Source organism: Coturnix japonica, chromosome 17 (assembly GCF_054131305.1).
Source record: "Coturnix japonica strain WE chromosome 17, WE-NBRP24, whole genome shotgun sequence".
NCBI classification, from domain to species: Eukaryota; Metazoa; Chordata; class Aves; order Galliformes; family Phasianidae; genus Coturnix; species Coturnix japonica.
The window spans coordinates 11,485,706-11,511,986 of record NC_140679.1 but is presented as its reverse complement, the minus strand read 5'-3'; the positions used below and the strand labels follow the sequence as shown (position 1 = coordinate 11,511,986).

General features: G+C 47.5%; 1 protein-coding gene across 2 annotated transcripts in view; it reads left to right on the top strand.

Annotated features, from left to right (window-relative positions):
- Positions 1-9,443: 9,443 nt before the first annotated feature.
- The window catches only part of ARID1A (AT-rich interaction domain 1A), a 59,114-nt gene continuing 42,276 nt past the window's right edge, over positions 9,444-26,281 (top strand). For both annotated transcript variants that reach the window (XM_085517976.1, XM_015883186.2), the window contains exon 1: positions 9,444-10,911. In XM_085517976.1, coding sequence (XP_085374102.1) covers positions 9,757-10,911 — 1,155 coding nt within the window. In that variant the 5' untranslated portion in view covers positions 9,444-9,756. The remainder of the gene's footprint in view (positions 10,912-26,281) is intronic.

Below are 26,281 nucleotides of genomic sequence, written 5' to 3'. Positions count from 1 at the left end.
AAACAGAAGTATTTCTAAAGCAAGTGTATTTTTGTCTGGAGAAATTAAGAGACCTTAGATTGGAAGAATTCAATGGTGAAGTTCTTTGTGATCAAAATTGAAAGTCATTAGCAAAAAAAAAAAAAAATAATATTTATATATATAGTGGAAGCCTTTTATAGTCATCTAGGACCTCCTTTTGGAAAGCTCTCCCCTGAGAAAAGATGGTTCTTTCAACTGTTCCTTGCTGAGCCAGAGGGTCATTATAGTGCTGAGGTGAGTCTGTGTGTGTGAGTGGAGGTTTGGCTGCAGCAAGGGTCACTGTTCAGTTCTCCAAGTGCTGACTGACAGAATGTGCTGAGCTTGTGTGTATTCCATTGCTGGGTCAGCTTGCATACTATTCACTGTGTATTTCATGCTGCTTAACCCATAACCCATGTTTGCAGACCAGTCCCATCCTATTTCAGCCTTTCTTTTGTTGGAGTTAGCTGAGCTAAAACTTCTCATTATAGATTCTTTGCTCTTATAACCATCTTAGTGAGCTGTTCTATGACCATTCCAATTTCTATGTATCATCCATGAATATAAACTGTGCACGGAATGTTTTCAGGAGAGTCATTGCAGCAACATCTCAGTGTGCCTTACCTGGCTGTTAGTTCACATTAGACTTCTTCATTTTTTGTGGTGTGTGGTCATTCTGAGACCAAATCGTGCTTTCAGGTCTTTTTCCTTCTCCATTAACTGAAATGAATTCCCAGTTTGCAGGAATGTTGGCTGCTAGTCCCTGGCTGAACAGCCTCATGCTTTGCAATGCTCTCATTACTGCATTCCACTCCTGCTGGTCCAGTTTTCAGAATTCCCGTCTTGTTCTAAAACCTCGTCTGATTTTCCCCTCCAGGTGAGAAATGAGCCTTGTACCTCTCACTGCGCTGGCCACTCTGTACACGTGTATACATATGTATAACATATAGGTACATATTTGTACATATGTATAAAGTAGTCCTTAAGAAAATACAATCTAAGATTAGCCAAAATAAATAAAATGATGTGGTGGGAAAGCAGTGAATCTGGAGGAAGACATGGAGAACACTTGCCATGATGGCAGTGATTGCATCCAGGACCTGAGCTTTTCAGCAGCACAGCTTACCTGTGTTTCCTGAAAGAAAGAAAAAAAATGATGCTTTGAATACTTACTTAATGATATGTGTTGTTACACCTGTTACCTTTTGGAGCACCTTTCGCTGAGGTGTCTAATTCCGAAGGCAGGAACACAATTGGTGACCTTGGATGGTTTTCTGCTCGGTATACTCTGCTTTAACCAACGCCTTTGTTTTACTGAAGGTGCCTGTGATAGTATCAGCTATTATGAAGGAGTAATATTGGTAAGGTTTGATTGTGGGCTTCTCAAAGTCAGAGATAACAGCTAGATTAAAAATGACCTTGTTTCTCAGCACAAGCAATGAGTTCCAAATGTACCAGTGAAGCCAGTCCAAGTGTGAGTGAACTGCTCTGAGGTATGTACTTGTGAAGCTAAGAACCGGGCTTTTGGGTCAAGCACCATTGAGCTCCCCATTGTGGGTTGGGCTACAGAACTCAGACACTGAAATACGCGTTTATGGATGGCTGTAGATGAGTAGGATCATGATCAAGTATTTCAAGGCTGGTCAACACCTTGTTGATCTGGAGCGTTACATTTGTTGTATTAAATTTATTTATTGGTGCCCACCTTCGTACATTTGAAATGAAGGGATGCTAATGAGTGTTCTCCCCATAGCACGAGTATTCAGTAGTCTGTGTGTTCTTTCTCTGTATTGTGTGTGTGTACCTATTTTATATCAACAACAAACCCTTAAAATCAATTTATGAGAGATTTTCAAAGCACGTCATGTGACTGAGTCACAGCTCCGGATGAACTGAGCTATTGTAGAATCTCACATCAAATACTGGAGTGCATTTGCCCAATAGGGGTATTTGAGCAGTGAGCACAGACTCAGCGAACCTCCCCTCGAGGTTTTAGTTCGCTGTGACCTGAGTTCCCCCCCACAGATGAAACCAAAAATCTTCAGCTCTTTTCAAAAGATTTTCTTTTTGTTCTCAATGCGGAGATGCTCGTTTTCTCGAGCGAGGAGCTGCGATGAGTGTTAGGGGCGGATCCTGCGAAGTGCTGAGTACACAGTTAACTTTAAGGGAGTATATGCTTGAAATCCCAGGGACTGCTGCTGTTTGAAATCTCTCATCCACTGAAGCGCTCTGCGGCCCGGGGGCCGATGGGATGCGCATCCTGTAGGACTGAGCCCTGAGCAGCACACAGCGAACTGTGTGGAATTTTCTTTCTCTGTTTTAAACGTGAGGCTTAACGCAGAAATCCTGACAGGTTTAACAACAGTTAGTTCAAAAGCGAGGAATGCAATGTGTAAAGCTGACGTGCCGGGTTTCTTTCTGCCTCTCCAGGCATCCGAGCTCCTTCCTCTCCAGCCGTAGTGCAGCGTTTGCCGCTCTCGGTGCCGCTCCGTTCCTGTGCGATCCTTCTCCATCTTTTCCATCTGCTTCATTCTGTTTGGAAAATGGCAATGTAGAATGTGTTTGGTGTAACCTTAATCCTGACCAGCATCTGGGCTCCGTTTAAAAAAAAAGGAAAAAAGCAGCATCTACTGCAGGCAAGGTTTGTGTGTGTGCTTCCCTGCTCCAGTCAAACCAAGTTGGGACAAAACACCGAGCCCAACAACCAGACATAAACGTAGCAAATAATATTTATTCGAATTGACATTTTTATTAACATGAGGCTGTAATTAATTGGAGGTTTTATCATATTCTGCTGCACAAACGGACAAAGTGCGAGGCTGGAGCTTGTCCCCTCACCTCTGCCCAGTGTGTCACGGCAGAGGCAAAGCGGGTCTGCACCATTTTGGAAAGAGAAAGGAGAGGGGAGCTGTTATCTGCTCCAAAATACGGATAAGTTTAATGCCACCATTAAAAAACCAATAATGTAATGAACTGAAATTCCTGTGCGATGCCTTATGGCATTTCCTTAATAAACTTTTACGGGCCTTGTAGGGGTCCCCAGCAGAGGGACGTTTCTCCTCCCCGCCCCCATCCAGGCTCTCGCGGCCCGCAGTGCCCGCACGGAGCGGGGGGTGGGGGTCGGATGGGGCTCCGCGCAGCGCCCGCGCCTTTGAAAATCCGGCGCTAGATGTCTCCAGCACCTGGAGATCGCGCACATGACTCCGTAATTGTGCACCCTGCGGAGCAGCATTGTGTGCAGCCACACGTTGAAATCGCCGCTTCAGAGCCAGTTCCGATCGCTGGGGTGTGACTCCTAATTACGAAGCGCAGAATAACGCTTCTTAGCCAATTGCGCTTCCCTGATGTTCCCCCCACCTCTCCTTTTATTCCTTCCTTTCTTTCCTTTTTTTTTTTCCTGTTTGATTTTCGCGACCCAGAACTCGGTGGCACAGCGCCGAATCTGCCGGGGTTCACCGAGGGCTGCTGAACTTCACTTCCCGAGCAGCCACGGGGGTCGCTTTTGAGCAGCACGAAACGTGGTTGGTTTGATGGTTTTTTGTTTTTTTTTTTTGGTTGTGTTTTTTTTTCCCCCTCCGAGGCTCTCCGTCCCTCATGGCCACGGTGGAAAAGCACGTTTAAATCCTTAACTCGGCTTTCCCACGTGGTGTGTTGTTCAGCTGCTGTCACAGCACGCAGCGCGCTCATTTGCACGGGGTGAATGCACTTGTTTCCTGCTTGCGCTGAGAATGCGGGAGGTGATGAACATTTTTAATCAAACGGCGTTTCCAGAACAGAACAGGGAAAAAAAAAAAAAAGTGGGAAAATCTGGTGTGTGCTGGGAGACAAACCGCGGCTGTTGGTGTACATACAGGGTGTATTGGGTATTGGATGGGTGTGTGAGCATTGAAGCGGCGCTGGAAGGAGGGGGTGGGGAATTTTTTAGTCATCTTTTTGCCCCGTTCAGAGCTGCCGGTCACACCGTGCGGTGGTTCGGCACTTAGTGGGGAGAAGGGAAGGGGAGGACCCAAAGTTGCATCTGGTCTTTGGACCTTGCTGTAATTTCTAATGGAAGGTGTCCTTTACCTTTAATTATTTAGTTTAAACAGATCTATAGCTCACTTCACGTCAAGGCCTTTTCCCCGCTGTCTCTCGGAGGCGCCCTGCATCGAGCAACGAGATCAAATCTTGGCAAAAAGAGCACCGAAGGATGTGAACCCCTCGGAAAATTCCACTTCCTGTACACTAATGCTTGTCCTTGGGTCTCTCACTCATTCCCGGGCATTTAACAAGGGATTTGTGCCTGAGGCTACAACGTTAACTTTCTAAATAAATGCTGTGCTTCAGAGAATAACCGAGCTCGCTGCTTTCCGCCTTCTGCAGCTCGGTACGACCTGCGTCTCCTCTCCTCCTCCTTCCCTCCATTTTATTTCTCCTCCGTCTCTTTTTCAGCAGGCTCAACTCTCTCCTGCTGAACTTGCTGTGAACAAAAGGCTCCGTTCCAGATCCAGCCCGGAGTTGCCGTGAGAAACTTCACTGCGAGCGCTGTCTGTCGTGCTCCCTCCCTTGCTCGCTCGCTCCCTTCCTGCTCGGTAAAATGGCAGTGCAAAGCTTTTGAAAAGGGTGAAAACCTCCTTTCTCGGCGCCCGCCTCTCCCGCAGCAACATCACCCCCCCCCCCGCCCCTCCGGCCCCAGTCGTGACTCCTGAACTCAAACTTCTCTAAAAATACACTTTAGGAGGCACAATTTCACGGGAGGGAAGATTTTTTTTTTACACTCCGCTGAAAAGAGCAGCTGAGGTTGGGAGAAACGGAGAGGGACGGGCTGGATGGGAGTCGCTGCCTCTGTTCACTGGCGAGCTCTGCCGATTGCAGCTCCCTGCGTGGTATTGCCAGTTCCCAAGTACTCAGACAGAATAATAGTTTGCTTCAGTGGGAAAATCCAGGCCTGGAGTTGAGATCTTTCTTTTTTTTTTCGCAGCCTTTTTAACTCTTCCAAGCGGGGTTTGCAGCGCGATGTGCCTGATGGGCAAAACCTCCCCGACAGCTCCCAAACCTGCTGGGGTTCGGTACAGATCAGACGGTTGGATCCCGATCCAGTGCGGGGGTTTGTGCACGATCCGCTCCGCGTTTTCTGTCTTTCTTCCTTTTTTTTTTTTTTTTTTTTTTTTTTTTGTTAAGTAGATTTACTCCTCCACGAGCGCTCGACGGTGGAGTTGGTGGTCGAGGGCTGCTGCGGATCGTTGTGCGCATAACCGCCCTTACAAAACACAAACGCGCTCCTTCTCAGCACTTTGTTATTCTTGTTCTCCTCCTCGAGCCGTCCCCGTTCAGAACATCAGTAAATTCCCCCTGGAACGTTATCAATTCCAGCTCCATTTCTTTGAGCTGTTCCCCGTGCAGCCCCACACGCGCTCCCGTCCCGCTCCCGCCGCCCCCGCGCCTCTTCCCCTCCGCGAACTCCGCTTCGCGTTTTACTCCTCCTAGCGAGGGCTGCTGAAATAAATGCGTTTCCTTCAGTCAGGCTGAGTCCACTTTCCTCTCCTAATATGCATCCAAACTTTTGCAGCGCACTGTCAAATGTTAACAGCAGGCGCTACGAGCGCGGCCGGGGCTGGGGCTCCTCTTTGTAACCTTTAGTGCTAGCGCAGTGGGAAGCAGCAAATCCCTTGTACAATCCACTCCTGCCTTTGAGCCGTGCTGCTGCGCTCGGCGAACTGACAGCGTTACCTTCTGCTGAAACTCCAGTTCGCGGTGTAGAGCTCTCTCGCTGCGTGCTCTTGTGGCATTGTGTCAGCGCTGGAGAGGGAGATTATACAATATCTTGACATTGTTTTAAGAGGATAAATAAGCATTGTCTTGTACGTTGCCCCAGCACATCAGCCACTCACAGCAAACAAGTCATTCAAATAATGTTAATCTTAGTGGTTATGAAGCTGCAACGAGAGTGCTTAACCTCAACGTGGTAGTGGCTAAGGTACTGGAAAGACTGGGCTGGACAAAAAGAAACATATTTATAGGAAATGTCATTTTCTTTACCAGAACTGCGCTCAGATAAGCCGAGGTGCTGTAGATAACCTTTTCTTATTCCACTCCGTATTTTGTGGTGTGCTCTGTGAATTATAATGGATGGATCTCTTGTTCTTGGGTTCAGACTGCATATCTCAGCACACTGTGCCTCTCACTAAAATGGAAGAGCATCCTTTTTCAACCAACTGCACTCATTGCTTCGCAGCTCGTTTCATTCTAGCTCCGCTGTGCTAGTTAATACTTTACTGTAGAAACTATCCAGTTCCTAAAGAAATCCAGTCCGTGTTTATAGGGGGTTGAAAGGCTGGGGATAATGATAACTTGTGTGAGCAAGCGAGAGAGAGGGAGCACGGCTGACTTTAGTCCGGTTTCCATGTCAACGATTCAGTCCATATTTGCCATCACACAGCTGGCAGAGCCTTTTTTTCTCCCCCCCTTTTTTTCAGGAGGGGGGCACTAGTCCTGTTTCTAGTGCTCTAATCTACACCAGGTTTCCTAACCTTCCTTGGTGCCAGGTTAAATGGCACGGCCACCTTCATGAAGGAGACTCCACTCAGGAGGAGCCAGCCTAGTTGCGGTGGCCTGCAGTGCCATGTGAGCTCCGAGCTCCCCCAGCCTATCTGAGCAGCCAGGGGCTGAGCCTGTTGTGGAGGAAAGCGTGCTCAGCACTTAGGGAGCTGGGGAAGGGAGGACTGCTGCGTGCTGCTTAGCAGAGAGCACTCAGGTTGAGAAGAATGTTACCATGTTGCAAAGAAAAGCCTGGTCTAATTCTGCAGATCGTAGAGATGGGAGTAACAGCAAGGGATGACACAGCTGGCAGGAGGATTTTCATCTATTAGGTGGAATTGTTGTTAAGAACTGTACCGTCATCTGCTTTCCAAAGCCCATGGCTGAAATTTCATTGAATGCCTTAGTATTTAGTAACACGCCAAGGCCTCATTGATGAGGCATATTCCAAAATCTGCTTCAGCTTTCATAAACATTTGGTAAAGTGAGTGTCTCCTTATTGTGTGGGTGGCTGGGGAATCCAGTCTGCTTTTCACATTACAGTCAACACCAGGTTTCATAGTCTGCCATAGTGCTCTTTGAAGAAGGTTCCAAAAGGCTGACACACATAGAGGAGCTGCAAGTGAGGAGTCTTTGGGTGCACCCGAGCTGAAACTTAAGCTCCTCATCTGTATTTGTTATACTTGGTGGTGCTTGGTTGGACAGCAGGGCTTCCTGAAGTAGACTGCAGCTTTGGAGTTGAGAAGATTGTTATCAAGACTGTGGGGCAGAATTGCCTCCAGTTGGGTTTTCTAGGTTTATAGCAAAAGAAACATCTGGAAAAGGGTGTGTTAGTGCTGTGGTCCGCTACAGCTCACCATGCACTCTGGTGAAGTCACTCTCACGGTGCCTAACCTGATGCCTTGAAAGGTTTTCTTTCCACCTGCTCCTATAACTTAGGGCTTGGTTCAATAAGATGCTCCTCCAAAGAGAGCATATAGATCAACCTTCTGTTCTAGCATTTTCCACAGTTCTGTTGTGACTGAATCTCATCCACGTGGCACATTCAACTGTGGCAAAGCTGTCTTTGAGAGCCTGGAGGGCAATTCATCACTCTAGAATACATGTAAAATTTTGCTATTTATTTGCCTTCTCCAGGTTCCCTTCCTACTTTCAGCTTTGGAATAAACCTTTTGTTGATGTATTATCTACATTTTAGATAATAAATGTTTTATATGATCAGCTTCATAGTGAGTGTGAGGGTAGCACTGATAGCAGCAGACACCAAGATCTTCAGCTCATCTACAGCAGCAGTGATGGAGCACTGGCAGTGATTCTGTCCTTCCATTCTGTCTTGCCTCTTTCTCTGGACTCAGGTTTCCTCACTGCCATCAGTGTTGTTAACATGAGGTTTCTCGTGGTGTGTCCTGCTGGTTGTTAAGACCTGAGCTGAGCTCAGTGCTTTCATCCCCGTACAGATGGTAATTGAGGCGATTCTGCTCCATGTTTTCTTTTGAGGCAGTGTTCTAAAATGGAACCCTGCCCTTCAGAAGCTTATTCTGATTCCCCACCTGCTGTATTCCAATCTTTTCTCTCTGTGAAGCTGTATTTACTTAAACTTCACTTTCCCAAACATTCCTGTATTCCAGAGGAGACTCCTTCCCCCTTAGCTGGTCAGATTTGGGATGCAGGGCTGAGATGGGAAGCTCCATCATTTCAGGGGGTTGTTTTGTTTGTTTGTTTTTTTTTACAGTATAACTAACTCATCTTTTTGTATCTTTTCCACAGACCTGTACGAATTACAATTAAAAACAAAACTAGATGCTGGGACGGGACAGCCCGTGTCCAGCACTGAGATCCAGATAGGTTCCTCTCCTCCCTTCTGTTGTGGGGATGGAGGAGATGGGAATTCGGCTCTGAAATGGTTAAAGAAGAGCATGGCCTAATTCTCAGTTCACCTTTTGACAGTTGGGGAGCTCCAGCACCTCATGGTCCTGGAGACTGCGGAGTGGAGCGTTCTGGCCCATTGCTCAACACGTTGTGTCTGGACACATTCAGGTGGTTGTGGTTCTACACATTCAACCACCCCGAGGCAGTTTCCGGCCACCCGCTGCCATCGCTTTGACAGGAGTGGGAACCCGACTTTCTTGGACGTCCGTGTGTGCAGCTATTGCCTTGGCATGCTGCCAAATCTCTTTCCAGAGGGACACGACCAGCAGAGAGGAAATGACAACCCGCAGCACTTAGTGAAGGCTAATTCTAAATGGGATGGTTAGGGACCGGGGAGAGGCGTTTCGTTGACCCGCGGCCCATCTCCTCGCTGAACCTCCAGAGCCGCCACCGAGCAACGCAGCCATGAGCCCGCTCCGCTTTCCCCCAAAACTGGGCTGCGGCTCCTGCGCCCCCGCCGCCTCCGGAGGTGCCCCGGGAAGGTGAGGAAGGCAAGGAAGGCCGCTCCGAGCGAGGTCACGGCTCCTGACCCCCCGCCCCGAGCCGGGCGGTACTGCCAGGGTCGTGCCGCCGCCCGCTGCCCCGGCACCGCCCGCACGCCGGCCCCGGTTCCGCCGCACCGCCCCGCTCTCGGTGCCGGGCTCGGCTCCGCGGATCCGCTGCGGGTTTTGCGTGCGGCAGCCTCCGCCGCGCCGAGCCGCGAGCGGCCGGGGCCGGCCCGCTCCTCCTTTGTGAAGGGGGGGAGGCTCCCGTCCGGGCCGCGCCGCGCTCCGCTCCGGGTTTGGCAGGCGGCCGCGGCGCTGGGTAAAATGGCAGTGCTGAGCCTCGTGTCGGAGTGAGCCCCACTCGGCGGACCAGAGTCGGGAGCTGCCGCGCGGCTCACCCAGCCCGGCCCCACCGCCGCTCGGCCCGGCTCCGGGGACGGCGCCCGCCCGCCCGCTCGCCGTGTTCCCCCCCCCCTCCCCCTTCCCTCCCTCCCGCCTCTCCCGCACCGGGAGCCCCGTCCCGGGTCCCCCCCTCCTCCTCCTCCTTCCCCCCACTCTCTCCTCCTCCTCCCCTTTCTCTGCCGGCTGCAACCGAGGAGGTACAGCGGGGCCAGGCCCCGGGAAGCCCAGCCCAGCGGAGCCCTCCCCGCCTCGCCAACCAGGCTGGGGGGGAATGAGCCCCCGCTGCCCTGAAGAGCCCGCCGCCGCCTGAGCGGGGAGCAGCAGAGCAGTGAGGCCTCACGCCGGTCGGCCAGGCAGGGAGCAGCTCGGGGGGGAACCGGTCCGGGGGGGGGGGGGGGGCGGCTGGGCGGGGAGGGGGGGGATCATGGCTGCTCAGGTCGCCCCCGCCGCCGCCGCCGCCGCCAGCAGCCTGGGCGCCCCGGCTCCGGCCGAACTGAAGAAAGCGGAGGCGCAGCAGCGGGATTGTCCCCTGGAGGAGGCGGGGGGCGAGGCGGCGGCGGCGGAGCGAGGCGGCGGCGGCGGCGAGAAGCAGGCGGAGAGCGAGGGCCCCCCGGGGAAAGAGCTGCAGGACGGGGCCGAGAGCAACGGAGGGGGCGCAGGGGCCGAGTCCGACCTGAAGAGCTCGAACGGGAACCCGGGCCCCAGGCCCGCCGCCGCCACCCTGAACAATAACCTCCCGGAGCCGCCCGGTGGCGGCGGCGGCGGCAGCAGCGACGGGGTGGGGGCGCCGCAGCAGCAGCAGCCGCCGCAGCAGCCTCCCCCTTCCCACCCGGCCGCCTTGCCCCCGCCAGCCTACGGCTTCGGGCAGCCCTACGGCCGGGGCGCCCAGGCTGCTGCCGCCGCCGCCGCCGCTGCGGCCGCCGCCGCTACCTTCCACCAACATGGCGGACAACAAAGCCCTGGCATGGCAGCGCTGCAGAGCGGGGGCCTGGAGCAGTCTTACCCGGGGCCGGCGGGAGCCCCCGCGGGGCCGCCCCCTCCCCAGAACTCGCACGGCGGCGCCGAGCACGGCTTCCCCAACCACCAGTACAACAACTACTACGCGGCCGGCGCCGGGCGCAGCGCCGGCTCCTACCCGCCTCCCCCCCAGGCCTACGCCCTGAGCTCCCCTCGGGGCAGCGCGCAGAGCTCCGCTCAGGCGGCCGCCGGCGCCAAGTCCCCCGCCGCCGCCTTCCAGCAGCAGCGCTTCGGGGTCATGGGGCCCTCGGCCGCCGGCGGAGCAGGAGGAGGGGGCGCCACCCCGCAGCCCACGGCCACCCCCACCCTCAACCAGCTCCTCACCTCCCCCAGCTCCGCCCGCGGCTATCAGGGTTACCCCGGGGGCGACTATAGCGGCGGGCCGCAGGACGGGGGAGCCGCCGGCAAGGGCCCGGGCGCCGCGGACATGGTCTCGCAGTACGGCGGGGGCAACGGCCAGGGCTGGGCCGCAGCGCCCGGCGGGGCCCCGCCGAGGAGTCACCACGCGCCCATGAGCCCCGGGAGCAGCGGCGGGGGACAGAGCCTCGGCCGGAGCCAGCAGGTAACCGCGAGGCCGCGTGAGGCGGACGGCGCGCCGGGGGGGGGGACACGGGGCGGAAGGCCGCGGCCGTCGGGCTGGGGATGGGGGCGGCGGGGGAGAGAGGTGCCCTGAGGAGGGTGGTGGTGTGGGGCGGGGGGGGGGAGGACGGGACGGCCCCTCTCCCGTGGCTTCTCCCCGCCGGGTCGGCGCTGCTGGGGAGCTGCCATTGTCTGTGCCTGCTCTCGCTCTAAAATGGCTGCCTCTCTGCCTTTCCTTCCTCCTTCCCCAGCCTTTGTGCGAGGCTCCCGGAGAGCGGCCTCCGTTCCGCCGGGATAAGGGGGGGCGAAACGGCGGTCGTCCCCGGCAGGGAGCGGCCGGGCCCGGCGCGAAGGGGTCGGCGGAGGCGGTGCGGCGGGGATCGGGCGGCGGGCGGCCCGCCTGGTCCAACGCGGGGTGTCCCCCCCCCGGCAGTGCCGCTGCCCCTTCTCGCCGCTGCCCCGCTCCGCGCCCCGGGGGCTTCGCTCCCTGCCCGGGGTCGCCCAGGGCCCGCCCGGGTGGCCGCGTCTCGGCCCGGCCCGGAGGGGCCATCTTCCCCCGCGGGAGGCCCGGCGGCCCGAGCCCGTGGCCGGGAGTGCTAGTAAGCGGCTCGGCGATAGGAGCAGTGAGTGCAGATTGCTTTGGTTTGGGATTTGAATTATGGAGGTAAAATCCTTCTGTCAAAGCCAGGAGACAGTTGGTCTTAGGTTGACATCCTATCTGTGATCTGATTGGCTCCCCATCTCCTGCTCTTGGCCATTTATAATTGCCTCTGATGTAATGGTACAACAATCCTGATGAGCTCATAAACTTTTACACTCGGCTTTTCTGCCAGCTCGGACCCAAAGCAGCCCTGCTGCTCGCCACCTCCTCGGCCCCCCACCGAAATTGGCTGTGACCTTGAGGAGAGTCGGCCTTGCAGGAGCGGATCCCTGGCCTGCCTGCCCTGCTGCTTTGTGCCCGAGACAAAAGAAGAGGCGATGGCATTTTGTTTGTACCTTGGGTTTATTTTGCTTGTGATGTTTTATGCAGCCTGGAATAGAGTCTCTGTTGTCAGAACAGTGGCAGGTCTTCTCTGCACAATGGGCTTGCTGTTTATTTTGGTTATGTGACTTTCCCTTCGGTATAAATGATTTCTTTGATGGATCTGAGGGTGCGTTTGTTCCCAACTAATTTTGGCCCTTTTCAAGACCGGGACTGTTTGGATTCTTTCAGCTGGAGGTGTGGGGGTTTCTGCAGCCTTACAAATAAACAAAAAGCCCTACCAAACAGTCGCAACCAATTTTGTGGTGGAAGCATTGAAAATGATTTACCTACTTCAATTAATTGGGGAGCTTCAATATTGATCAGGCCTCGGCTTCTGGTTGTGCATCTCAGGGCATGTTTTGACTTTGAGTGAGCACTGACAACATCTGTCCCCTCTCTGCATTTAAAGGACGTGTTGTAGGTCCTCACTTTGTCACAGTACTTCACTTTCTGAAGGAGTATGAATAGGAAATCCAAGCCTGCACATCAGAATGATCATCGTGTGGGGACACTTACCCATTTGCTGGAAATATGGAGGAGCAGGAAGCGTGCCGAGGAGAAAGCAGTACAGTGTGTGCATCAGACATCTTAGATACGGGGATTCTAATATCTGGAAACTTGACTAAAACCAGCTTCCTCTCTGTGTTCAGACACACGTCCCCACGGCCTGTCGTGGCCTTGTGCAGCCTGACAGATGTCCCTCCTCGTTCCATGTGCTCTGCTCTGACTTCAGGCCCTGGGTTAGAGCCATTTGATCCCACGCAGAGTGACATGCAGTCTCCAGACTTTCCTTTCTCTCTCAATGCTTGTGTCCACGTGAAAGCTGCTTAATTTTTGTTCTTTGGTTACCTGAAGGCAGTCTCCTTCAGCATCTTGAGTTACTTACTTGTCATTTCTGTCAAACAGTGCTTTCTAAGAGAGCCAGTCTGTGGTTTTCAGAGTGTCTGATGGTAACTGGTAGTGAGCATCCCATTGTTCAGAGTGAAGGCTGCAGGTCCTCAGAGGTGCGTCCACATGTACCCGTAGGACAGGTGACACAGGTGCTGGGGTGTCTACTTGAACTGACTCTTTGTGGTCTGATTACGTGGATCTTGATAGAATGTGTGCTAAAATAGTGTTGGATTGAACTTTTCAGGCAGGTGTTTTATTGTGCTACATATCTGACAAGAACATGTTCCTGTCTGTGTCCTGACAGAACAGGAGATGTCTCTGGATTGTGTTTTTGTTCTTGAAAGTGAATTTAGCTTGATTCTTCATCTCTTGATACGCTGTGTATTAATAATAGCTGAGTAACTAGTCTCATTAACTGGAATTATTAATGCTGCTTTGAGAATTAGTTCAACTTCTAAATAGTTCAAATAGTGCATATAAAAAGTAACTTCCCCACACGAAAAAAGAAAACTCCCCAGTTTTAATTCATGTGAAGGATTGTTGGACTCAAGCTGACCTTCTTCTTGTTGTTAAAACCACAAGCCCCAAACTGAATAGGGTTACCTGGTGTGATGAAAAAAGCTTGCATGTGTCTTCTCTGTTGCTCGCAAGAAAGGGTTGATTAATAACAATATTCTGGTCCTAAATTGTAACCTCCTTCCACTGTGTATTCTGCTAGATTCCCTGGACTGGGCAGAATTTAAAGCTTGTGTTTTTCCTTTGTTTTGTACAGTGGCAAACAGAGTGTGTGCTCACTGAGTGACTTCCCAAGGGAATGCTGGACAGTGAGGGCAGAACACAGCTCCCCTGGCTGAGCGTTAGGACTAGGAGCATCTCCTGGTGCAGGAGAAGATGATGTGAGGAGCGGGGGGTTGGGGTTCTTCCAGTCAGAAACTGCTGGGGCAGTGAGCCTGGGGCTTTGGGGGTGGGCACAGAACTGTGCACAGAAGCACCCTTAGTTCTCCACACTTGGTAGGGTTTATGAATGATGCTGTATGGAGAGTTTTATTGCATCGCTCATCAAGAAAGACAGTATGTTTTCTGGAGTGCAAGTTGTCTTGGGGGAATAGTTCAGGTAATAAATGAGGACTATAACTGCAAGCGTAGGTGGTATGGAACCCTCTCAGACCTCTGCTTTTTGGCTGAGCACAGGAGCATGGTGCTGAGCAGGGGCAGGATGCCTGATGTGTGCGGGGACTGGGGTAGAGATGCAGGGACTGGTTGTTTTTTGGATGGCCTTTACAGCTGGGAAATGCAAGTAGGGTCAAGAGATCAGAATGCTTTTTTGCAGGCTGTGGGATGGGAAATCTGTGGTTTTCTGTGGGAATGGTTCTTAAGAAACCAGGCTTGGAATCTTAGTTTTCGGTTTTCCTGTTTTACTAACAGCTTTATCATGTATTTGTTTCCACTTCCCCTCAGAGCGTGTGTAGCTGTTGTTAATAATCAGCTGGTTTTCCTGGTGTCTGGAGACTTGAAGGAAACTGCTGAAGAGAAAGTGCTTCCCTCCCTGAGGAGGTGGGCTCCTTTCGTATGCACTTTCACCGTGGCAGATGGGAGATGCCTTTGGGTTGCGTTGAATATCAGCGTGTTGGATAATGTCTTTGTAGGTGCACTAACATCTCCAGGCCTCCACTAGAAGTACAGTGAAATCAGTTTAAAAATCGTATGTTAATGAGAAATGCTTTCTGGGCCCGTTGCCGTGCGATAGTTGTGTTTTGTTCACTTAGATCTCAACTTTAGTAGCAAGTGAGGCATGAAAAATGTTGTTGAAAATATGCTTTTTAAACTAAATTGGCGCCAAATGACTCTGAGTTGCCAGTGAGCTGTGAGATCTTGGAATCTGAAATCGAGACCTGGCTCCGGTTGTCTTCTGTCACAGCGTTTTCCCTTGCTTAGCATTGTAATGCTGGGAGGCCTGGAGCTGCTCGCAAGGTGCCATATGCACTGGATCTTTCCCATAAAAATGAGGAACACCTTTTTTTCTGATGTAAGGTTTGCTTCTGAATTAATGTTTTTAGATTTTCTCTGCATTGGCATAGGTAGAAAACTATTAGCTTCATGTTGCGAGGATCAATCTAGTTAATTCAGATGTGGACAATGAAGGTTTTCCTGGCATGCTTTTTGGAGTAGGATGGAGTATGTGGTGCCTGATTCTTGTAAAATACCTTGATTTCCCCAGTGTTTTTGTCCTGCTGCTTGGCTGTGAGGTGGCTGTTGTTTCTAGGCAGGCCATGGCCAAAGTAGGATTCAGGACAGAATGCATTCTTTTCCTTTTTTTTCCTTTTTTTTCCCTTTTTTTCCCTTTTTTTTTCCCTTTTTTTCCCTTTTTTTTCCCCTTTTTTCCCTTTTTTTCCCTTTTTTTCCCTTTTTCCCCTTTTTTCCCCTTTTTTTCCCTTTTTTTCCCTTTTTTCCCTTTTTTCCCCCTTTTTTTCCCTTTTTTTCCCCTTTTTTTCCCCTTTTTTTCCCCTTTTTTCCCCTTTTTTTCCCCTTTTTTTTCCCCTTTTTTTCCCCTTTTTTTTCCCCTTTTTTTCCCCTTTTTTCCCCTTTTTTTCCCCTTTTTCCCTTTTTTCCCCTTTTTTCCCCTTTTTTCCCCCTTTTTCCCCTTTTTTCCCCTTTTTTCCCCTTTTTTTCCCTTTTTTTCCCTTTTTTTCCCTTTTTTTCCCTTTTTTCCCTTTTTTCCCTTTTTTTCCCTTTTTTCCCTTTTTTCCCTTTTTTTCCCTTTTTTCCCTTTTTTCCCTTTTTTCCCTTTTTTTCCCTTTTTTCCCTTTTTTCCCTTTTTTTCCCTTTTTTCCCTTTTTTCCCTTTTTTTCCCCCTTTCCTCTTTTTTCCCTTTTTTTCCCTTTTTTCCCTTTTTTTCCCTTTTTTTCCCTTTTTTTCCCTTTTTTTCCCTTTTTTTCCCTTTTTTCCCTTTTTTTCCCTTTTTTTCCCTTTTTTTCCCTTTTTTTTCCCTTTTTTTCCCTTTTTTTCCCTTTTTTTCCCTTTTTTTCCCTTTTTTTCCCTTTTTTTCCCTTTTTTTCCCTTTTTTTCCCTTTTTTTCCCTTTTTTTCCCTTTTTTTCCCTTTTTTCCCTTTTTTTCCTTTTTTTTCCCTTTTTTCCCTTTTTTCCCTTTTTTTCCTTTTTTTCCCTTTTTTTCCCTTTTTTTCCCTTTTTTTCCCTTTTTTTCCCTTTTTTTCCCTTTTTTTCCCTTTTTTTCCCTTTTTTTCCCTTTTTTTCCCTTTTTTCCCTTTTTTTTCCCTTTTTTTTCCCTTTTTTTTCCCTTTTTTCCCTTTTTGTTTTCCTTTTTGTTTTCCTTTTTGTTTTCCTTTTTGTTTTCCTTTTTGTTTTCCTTTTTGTTTTCCTTTTTGTTTTCCTTTTTGTTTTCCTTTTTGTTTTCCTTTTTGTTTTCCTTTTTGTTTTCCTTTTTGTTTTCCTTTTTGTTTTCCTTTTTGTTTTCCTTTTTGTTTTCCTTTTTGTTTTCCTTTTTGTTTTCCTTTTTGTTTTCCTTTTTGTTTTCCTTTTTGTTTTCCTTTTTGTTTTCCTTTTTGTTTGTTTTCCTTTTTCTTTCCCCTTCATTTTTCCCCTTCATTTTTCCCCTTCATTTTCCCCTTCATTTTTCCCCTTCATTTTCCCCTTCATTTTTCCCCTTCATTTTTCCCCTTCATTTTTTTCCCCTTCATTTTTTTCCCCTTCTTTTTTTTCCCCTTCTTTTTTTTCCCCTTCTTTTTTTTCCCCTTCTTTTTTTTCCCCTTCTTTTTTTTCCCCTTCTTTTTTTTCCCCTTCTTTTTTTTCCCCTTCTTTTTTTTCCCCTTCTTTTTTTTCCCCTTCTTTTTTTTCCCCTTCTTTTTTTTCCCCTTCTTTTTTTTCCCCTTCTTTTTTTTCCCCTTCTTTTTTTTCCCCTTCTTTTTTTTCCCCTTCTTTTTTTTCCCCTTCTTTTTTTTCCCCTTCTTTTTTTTCCCCTTCTTTTTTTTTTCCCCTTCTTTTTTTTTTCCCTTCTTTTTTTTTTCCCTTCTTTTTTTTTTCCCTTTTTTTTTTTTCCCTTCTTTTTTTTTTTCCCTTCTTTTTTTTCCCTTCTTTTTTTTTCCCTTCTTTTTTTTCCCTTCTTTTTTTTCCCTTCTTTTTTTTTCCCTTCTTTTTTTTTCCCTTCTTTTTTTTTCCCTTCTTTTTTTTTCCCTTCTTTTTTTTCCCCTTCTTTTCTTTTTCCCTTCTTTTCTTTTTCCCTTCTTTTCTTTTTCCCTTCTTTTCTTTTTCCCTTCTTTTCTTTTTCCCTTCTTTTCTTTTTCCCTTCTTTTCTTTTTTCCCTTCTTTTCTTTTTTCCCTTCTTTTCTTTTTTCCCTTCTTTTTTTTCCCTTCTTTTCTTTTTTCCCTTCTTTTCTTTTTTCCCTTCTTTTCTTTTTTCCCTTCTTTTCTTTTTTCCCTTCTTTTCTTTTTCCCCTTCTTTTCTTTTTCCCCTTCTTTTCTTTTTCCCCTTCTTTTCTTTTTCCCCTTCTTTTCTTTTTCCCCTTCTTTTCTTTTTCCCCTTCTTTTCTTTTTCCCCTTCTTTTCTTTTTCCCCTTCTTTTCTTTTTCCCCTTCTTTTCTTTTTCCCCTTCTTTTCTTTTTCCCCTTCTTTTCTTTTTCCCCTTCTTTTCTTTTTCCCCTTCTTTTCTTTTTCCCCTTCTTTTCTTTTTCCCCTTCTTTTCTTTTTCCCCTTCTTTTCTTTTTCCCCTTCTTTTCTTTTTCCCCTTCTTTTCTTTTTCCCCTTCTTTTCTTTTTCCCCTTCTTTTCTTTTTCCCCTTCTTTTCTTTTTCCCCTTCTTTTCTTTTTCCCCTTCTTTTCTTTTTCCCCTTCTTTTCTTTTTCCCCTTCTTTTCTTTTTCCCCTTCTTTTCTTTTTCCCCTTCTTTTCTTTTTCCCCTTCTTTTCTTTTTCCCCTTCTTTTCTTTTTCCCCTTCTTTTCTTTTTCCCCTTCTTTTCTTTTTCCCCTTCTTTTCTTTTTCCCCTTCTTTTCTTTTTCCCCTTCTTTTCTTTTTCCCCTTCTTTTCTTTTTCCCCTTCTTTTCTTTTTCCCCTTCTTTTCTTTTTCCCCTTCTTTTCTTTTTCCCCTTCTTTTCTTTTTCCCCTTCTTTTCTTTTTCCCCTTCTTTTCTTTTTCCCCTTCTTTTCTTTTTCCCCTTCTTTTCTTTTTCCCCTTCTTTTCTTTTTCCCCTTCTTTTCTTTTTCCCCTTCTTTTCTTTTTTCCCCTTTTTTTTCCTTTTTTTTTTTTTTTTCTTTTTCCTTTTCCCTTCTTTTCCTTTTTCTTTCTCCTCTCAGCGAAATGGGGTTAGTAAGGCTTGGCACCTGCATTTTGCTAAATGTGAATTAAATGCTCAGTCAGTCCTTATTTCAGTCCTTATTTATTAGCTGGGCTAAGGGTGAATTTCTATACACACATCTCTTGCAGTCATATTGCTTTCAAAATAGAAACGTGCTTTCTGGAAGGTTGTACGCTTGGCTTTTGTCTCGTAGTTTTTTGGCAAGAGTACTTGCCAGTTTCCTAAAGATATTAGTCCAGTTCAATTCCTTTTATGTGCTGAAAGTTTAGTTTCCTGAGGTGAGTGCTCAGCAAATATGCTGCATCCCTTCCTGTTCTTAAGTGACAGCAAAACTGGGCTTGGGGGGAGCATGAGAATCAAACACGGACAGGCACCTTGCTGTGTTCCTCGTGTGTTGACTTTAGCTGTATTTGAGAAGACTGGATAATGAGTACCGTCATATACAATACAATACATATACATACAATATAATATATTACAATATAATATACATACAATACAATACATGCAGAAATATTAACATGAAGAATCTTAAAAAACAAAAATGGCTAAAAACAACGAAAAAACCACCACAGCTTTCCTTCGGAGAGGAAATAAAGTTTGAGAGCAGGCTGAATAATTGTTCAGGTGTTCGTTTTAGATTCCTGTTGCCACACATGCAACTTTTCCACCATTTTTCTTTTTGTACTTTCCAAGGGAATGTTACCAACCTGGAAATCCAGTTTCTACCCTGTGAGTCTGAATCTGATCTCTGTAATTAAAATAGAAGAGGGAAAAGATGCCCTTTCCAGTTTTTACTCTGTGGTTTTGAATTATTATTATTATTATTTTTTAATTAATTAATTTATTTTTTGAATTGCATCTCATGTGTGGTGTTTTGCTCTGGGAAAAAGCTCATCAGTGTTCCATTGCCCAATTCCTGCCAAGAATGTTTGAAACTCTCGAGCATCAGAAACTGAAAGCAGGCAGGCAGAAGTGCAGGAGCAACAAGGGAAAAGATGACCTCGTCAGTATTGAAGTTGCTGCAATGGCCACTTGCTTTTTCTTCTGAAAGGGTCCATAAAGCATCGTGAAGGATGCAGAGTAACATCTTCCCTTTTCTTCCGGTGGACAAAACAAAGGGGATTTCTTGGGAAAAGGTAATTGAGGAGAAATCTTGGAAAATGTTCTTCTGTCCTTGGCTGATTGAGGCCTGTATTTATTAGGAGGTTGTGCACATGCACTGGTAAAACTAGACTGGATGTTGTTAGCCAAAGCCGTAAATTTCCAGCTAGGAGTGGATGACAGGTGGGGCTGGAGGAAAAAACGCAGTTTTCTTTGGCACACTGGGCCAAAACTGATGTGTTCTGTCTGGGTCCCTGCAATTCACCTGTTCCTGGGTGACGTTAGGGAAGTTGGTGATAACTTTCTCTTTTTCTGTTTTAGCAACTGAAAAAGCAGAGAAGTTGGTCACCTGATGAGGAACCATGTGTATTTTCTGCAGGCTTGGGAGGATCACAGTGTGCTAACAAACTGATTCCAATAACATTCCAATCATAAGTTAAATGTCATCTCTGCTATGTTGAGTGTGTGCGTGTTCTCCAAGGCTGAAATCCTGTAGAAACTGTAGGCTGCAGGCAATAGTTCTGCTCTGGTATGTAGAGGAGTGTAAGGTCTGAAGTTCTTACAGTGACTGTTCTTATGTGGGAGAAGCTGAGATGTGGATGTGGTAAGCTGCACGGTGGGGCACGGAAGCTGGGACAGGGCAAAGAATGAAATATGGATCTTGTGCTGTGAGCACGAGCCATCTATCCTCCCCCAGTGCTTGGTTAGCTGCGTTGGGTTGGACTCTTTTAGTGGAGTTCTACGCTCAGAGGCTTGGAGAGTGAAAGCAGCAGGACAGGAACAGGAGGAGGTGCTTCTCTCAGGACTGAGCTCATGTACATATTTTACTAGTGTCTTAATCAGCCGATGATGTGTATTAGCATATGGATGAGGGAGGGGTTCCCTTTCTCTTCTGTGCACCTGCACTGTCAGTGTGTAACTCAGCAGTTCAATCCTGCAGCTTGAGCATTTTCAGTTTTTTGTTTTGGGAGACGCCAAGAAGAGCATTCCCCACTTTGCCATGGTGTTCTTTCTGGAGTATTTCTGACACTTAATTCACAGCTCAGTAAGTATTTCCACAATGAAGGCCTGAATTCTTTATGGTGAAATGTAAAGGGTGCTACGTAATGATAGGTAAATTCAATAAAAACTACTTCAGAATTTCACAGCAAGTATTTTTTGTTGGTTTGTTCGTATGTTCAGTGTAAAATGGTTACTATAGCTGGAATTTAATTCCTAATCTTGTTTCTTTCTGGTTTTTGGGGAGGAAAAGAGGGGAGAAGTGGGTAGGAACAAGTCAAGGAAAGGATTGGGTTATTCCATGGATGCTTTTGGTAAAGAAATTTCTTTATGGGGGAGTGTGTTGGTGCAGAGAGAGTGTTAATTCCTGTGAAATTCCCACGAAGAATCAGTTTGTGTAAATAACCCTGGAAAGCTGCTGCTCTGTTACAGTTATTGGCATTTCATGTGATAACCAGAATGTCTTTATTTCTTTCACTTACCTGTAGCAATTGAAATGTTTTCAAGGACATTACTAAATTGCTACTAACTTCTTTTCCCCCCTTTTTATCTTTTAAATTTGAGTAACTTTCTGTTACTCCGGGATAACAAATATTAGTCCTGAACTGTCCCAAGAAACTTTATGTTAGATGGGGGGAATAGTTTCTGAATCTGTGAGTGCCTTTGGAGCAGGTAGTGCTCTCTCTGCTGTGTGTTCTGCTCTGGGCTTGCCCCGTGTTCTGTATGACATGAGTGGTTTTGGCCCTGTGGCAAAGCAGAGGGGACTGAGGAACACTTCCACATTTTTTCTGGTGTGTGACAAGGAGGAGAGAGTGTTTCATGGCAGCAGCCAGTTGCTGGTGTCAGACTGTGGCCTAAAGAAGCTGTGACTTCCAATCTGAGAGATTCTGTGATTCTTCTTGAATAGAAATTCTTGAAGTTCGAATGACTCTGGAAATTCCCCTGGGGAGAATTACTGGGTTAAACAAGAACTTCCCCCCTGACTCCCCCGGCACCCCTCCCCCCCTGGACTTGTGAGATTTCCTTCAGGTTTGACTTAGAGAAACCCTGAAAATTAACATTTCCCTTCTAACGTCAGCACTGTTCTGGCATCCTGCCTGTGAATAACTGAGTAGGAATGCTTTAAAACCCGAACTCAGGCCACAGCTGCAGCTGCATCTCCAGACATCGCAGTGGGAGAGCTGTTGTGCCCCAGCAGGGGTTGAGCTCTGGGATGCACTTGGACCGATGTGTAACACTACTACTTCCACTGCTGGCAGTGGGGTTGTACTTAATGCTGTGTCCGAAGCAGTGGTTGCAGTGGTGTGAATGCAGACCGAGGAGCAGCAGGCGTGGAAGAGGCAGGGTGCCTGGAAGTGACCATCCTGCTTTAGGTTTAGGGTGCTGGTTTTGGTCTGTTCTGATGAGATTGTGCAGAGCAGTCTGTGGTGCCTGCAGAATATTGCTGTCTGCTCACTGCCTTTGTTTTGGTAGGTGACTCTGCATTTCTTGCTGAACAGAGGTCAGTATCTGGATTCAGATAAAGGCCATGGAGCCTGCTGTCCTGCTCTAGGGTAGGATCAGCTACACCTAATAACAGCACAGACAGTGATGAAAGGATGTGGCTTCCTCAATCTGTTTCAGTGCTTTACTGTCCTTAGAACTGGACATCAGAAAAAATGTTTTTCTAACTCAGACAATCTTAATTATCTCTTCTTGTTCTTATCTTTCTAGTTATTGGGATCAGAGCAAAGCTATATGATAACCGGCTTACAAACATCTGGCTTTCCCCCCTCCCCTGGTTCCACGAGGACAAGGTTGCTAGTTAAGTTGCAAAATGTCTTCCTTTATTTCCAGATTACTGTGCTTGCTGGGTACCGCATGGAAGGGATCGAGCTGTCCTGAGTTACCACTTGCACTTCTAGGGTCCTAGAGCTGTTTGCTGTACCTCCGTGGATGTGATCCTTCCTGCCGTCTTGTTCTGAGTTTCATTCTTCTTAACACTCTGGTGATGGATTTAAAGTCCAAATGACTGTAGGACTATGCACCCTGTGCAAGTTTAGGAGAAGAATCTGGTATTCATTAACTGTACGTAAATAATTAAACCAGGGCCAGACTAGAGGTGGTCTTTCCTCAAAGGTACTTCTTGTGACGTGGTTTGAACAAAAAATCTTTTACCTCTTTGCACAACGTACATTGAAATGGTGGAAGTACTGGAATAAGGCGCAGCCTGATCTTTCTTCTCAGCATGAAGTGTCTCTGACTTTACAGCTGGCATTGCTGGCCCTGGAAAAGGCGTTGTACTGAAGGGCAGCGTATGGAGCACAATCACGTGGTGGTCAGAATGGCCTGTGGGTTGTGTTCCAACTGTACACGGTGTGAGCAGGGCAGGTACCCCGTGGGGCAGCTGGGTGAGTGGGTGTGTTTTGCTTTACGATTATTTTTTTAAATATGTAGTAGTGACCAAATAAGTTTGTAAGGAGCTTTGGTGGTACTTTGGAGCGTCTTGCTCCAGGCCAGGTCTAGTGTGGTACCTGCTGGATCTGACTTCCTCTCTGGGCTTGGCATTGCACCTGGATCACTTTTCTTCTTTGGTCTTACAAAAAATCATCTTGCTGGAAATGTCAGTTCTGATTGCCCATAGACAGAACTTGGCTCCCCTGGAGCAGGATGTGTTTGTGTGGGGATGGTTTTCAGGTAATTGTGCTGACCCTAGATCCGATGAGGGTTTAGAACAGAAAAGACATGGGAAGCACTCACTGAGCTGCTGCTCTGGATGAGGGGCAGGATGCCTGGCTGCTGTTTGCCTTGCAGTAGATACTGGTGGATGCACAGAAGTGACTGACAGACGATCCTGAAGTATTCCACCAGCCTGTGCTTTAAGAAGATTTCCGAAAGGCCTTCGTTGGCTTTCCTGTTTGGTACACAAGACGTGGCAGCATTGCAAAAGCTTGTTTCTATGTTAATTGTGATTGATTACTTTGCAATCTAGGACAAGATTTCCTTTGAAAAGCTCTATACTGATTCGGTGTCAGGAATTAAAATCAGATGAAGCAATTAGTGTTCTGTGAAATATCTCAGCGTGTTTCTTGTTGGCTTTCAGCTGTTCCTTGGCACTTAGCCCTCACCTCCTTTTCCTTCTCTGGTGCAAGGTGCTAAATCTGTTGTCCACACACTCAGGAGAATAACTTCTTAGGCATATCGTATTAAGAGACTGGGGGATAATTTGTTGCTGAGCTTCAGAGTGTAGATTTACTGGCTCTAATGATGAGTGTGGAATATATTGAAAGTGCGTTGTGTCAAGGCAGCATTGTTGCTTGTACTGAATGGTGAACGTGTATTAATGTTAGCTTTAAATCTGATCACTCTGTAAAAGGCAATAAACTGTTCAGAGTTGTCAGTGCTGTCAAGGTACAGTCAGGCCTCATCTTCCTGTTCTTGTATGAGTTGTCTTGCAGTTTCTTGTTATACCTGTTCCTGAAACCAGTGAAGACTTAGTAGTGTTGTCTGATCCTCCTCCCCCTTGGCATTGGCATGCTGAGGCATTTCTGTGTCTCCTCACCAGCTGTCTGCATGCACTTTAACTTCTGAGCGACTCCCTGCATTGTTAATTCTGCTTTAAAAGAAGCTGGATTTTCCTAGGCATAGATGGAATAGAAGCCCAAGGACAAAAGCAAGCATAGGGTGGTAGACCCAGGCCTCAAAATTGTTATAATCAGCTACACAGGGCTAGTGAATTTTTATTTCTTATTTTTTAAAATAGCAATGACCTTGTGCAACTGGGCAGCTGGGGTTCATGCCAGGCTCAATAAAGCCCACAAAAGTAACGTCCACATTTGTCAACTGATGTAAAAAGAAGGGAAATAAATCTGGTTTCTTCCTATTAGCATAACATGGCTTTGTTACTTTGGATCCCTTAGATAGGAGGGGGTCACGGCGAATGTATGGACTTTAAGGGGAATCGAACTGCTTTCTAAAATGTATGGACTTTAAGGGGAATCGAACTGCTTTCTAACAAGGCAATAGGCAGCTGATGTTGCAGTGCAAAGGGTGCTGTGAACATTGGGTGCTGGCCTGGAACTGAGGTGTGTTAGAGATGCTTGTGTTTTAGCAGTGTTGCAGTAGCACTCCTGGGGAAGCTGAGCTGTACCTGTGTGCAGTCTGCCTGCTGGGCCCACATCACCCTGGTGCAGAGCATCAGGGGCTGCCTGAGCTGGGCTTTGTGGGGCCAGAGGTGAGGAGGGCTGGGGGGTGGGCTAGTACAGCACTGGTCTTTCATTCCCGTTAACTTAAGCTGAGATTGTCTCTTCCATAGTTCAGTTCCCAGCTTCTACTTGGATGACTTGGGCAGTCCTTTATGTTGCGTTATACGTCTTTTTTAAGCAAACTCAGTTCTTCCGCAGAAGTAAGGGAGAGACTGTTATTCCAAATTGTGGTTTGTATAATCTACAGGCCCTGACACGCAGCTTTTAATAGAGCAAGCAGCTGCTCTGGACAAGATGGAGCTTTGTGTGCTGGGATGAGGTAGCCTCTGACAGCCGTACTTCTCTTACCATGAGCTGAGCTGCTTCTCCTCCATCACAGTGCTGTGTGTAGTAGGAAAGTTTGGGCCACCTGTGATGTGTTAGAGCCCTGACATGATGCTGAGGTGCCTAGGGTACACCTTTACCACCCTAACATATTAAGTGGTCATGGGAATTTACTTGTCTGGTGAGTTTGGTCAGCCACCCTTTGTTCCAGAGTAAAATTAAACAAATTTAAAAAAAAAAAAAAAAAAAAAAAAAAGTTGAAATATTCAAATATACTTTCAGCTTTCAGACAGACACAAGTGGGTAGAAACCCGCAGTGCCACATTTATTTCCATTGTATGTATGGAGAATTAAGGCGTAAGTAAAAATGAGGAAAGCCGCATGAGGTGATATGGTCAATGTAGGCTTCTGCAGTTTAACAGTGTCTTTCTCTTTTCCTCCCTAAATATTGTAGGAAGGTCTGTCTTTAGACAGACTTATCCTCAACTTCTTCCTGGGAAGTCTGCAGCTTTGCTGTTTTGTTGCTTTTGAGTGGGAGAGAATCTGGAAATGCATGAAGGCCCTCTCCAGCCTTTTACTCACCATGATGAAATGCTTTACATCTGCATATATGAAACCAATTTAATACCTCTCCAGCAGCTGATTCTTGATGTCTTTTTGTCTTTCAAAGCTTGTAGAAATTTTGTTGTTCTTTTCCATGGCAAGTAAGCATTCTTTGAAAGCCAGAAGGGTGTGCTGGAGGTGCCTCCTAAGATGTGTCCTGGGACCCCTCAGATTTCTGTTCATGAAGGACTTTGAACCCGTCGGTGACGTTAACTATCCTGGAAGATAAACTGTAGTGAGCTCTCTTGCATTGGGTCTTTCTTCAGCTCAAGTTCTGGAAAACAAACATCCACAGCATTGAGTACCAAAAGCCATCTGTCTGTGAGATTAGCATCGCTTGTTAGAAGGGAAATGGGAGTTATGGAGAATTAGCTGCACGACTGACGTCTGCCACAGGTCTCAGTTGTCCAAATGAGTTTGCTGAGCATCAGGAGCCTTTCAGGTTTTCAGTGGTGCTTAGGGCAAGTATTTTGCGTCTTGGTGATCTGGAGCAGCTGCACCCTTCCAGACTGAAATCAGATCACTTAAGCCGTGGTGACACTTAGTGTAATTTTGCTGTTGCATCCTTGCCCTTCCTTCTCTTCCTCTTTTATGGCTCGCTCTTGGCCTGGGCCCATTGCTGTGGTACAGCAGGAGCTTGCATGCTCCTCCTGATGTACAAGTGGGCCTGGAATCAAAATGCTGTGATAAGACACTTAACTGTCTTCTTGTTGGCTTTGCTCCAGTTCACTAGAATGGACATAGGAGGCTAAACTTAAGTCTGGTTTATTATTCAGAAAGGACATTTCTTTCCATCTTAAAAGGAACAGCACATCGTTATCACATACATGGTCCTTGTGGTCATCTCCTGTGGAGCTGAGGTGAAGATTTTGGGGGGAGTGAACAGAGGCACTTTGGAACTCTCGGGATGAGTTGGCTGA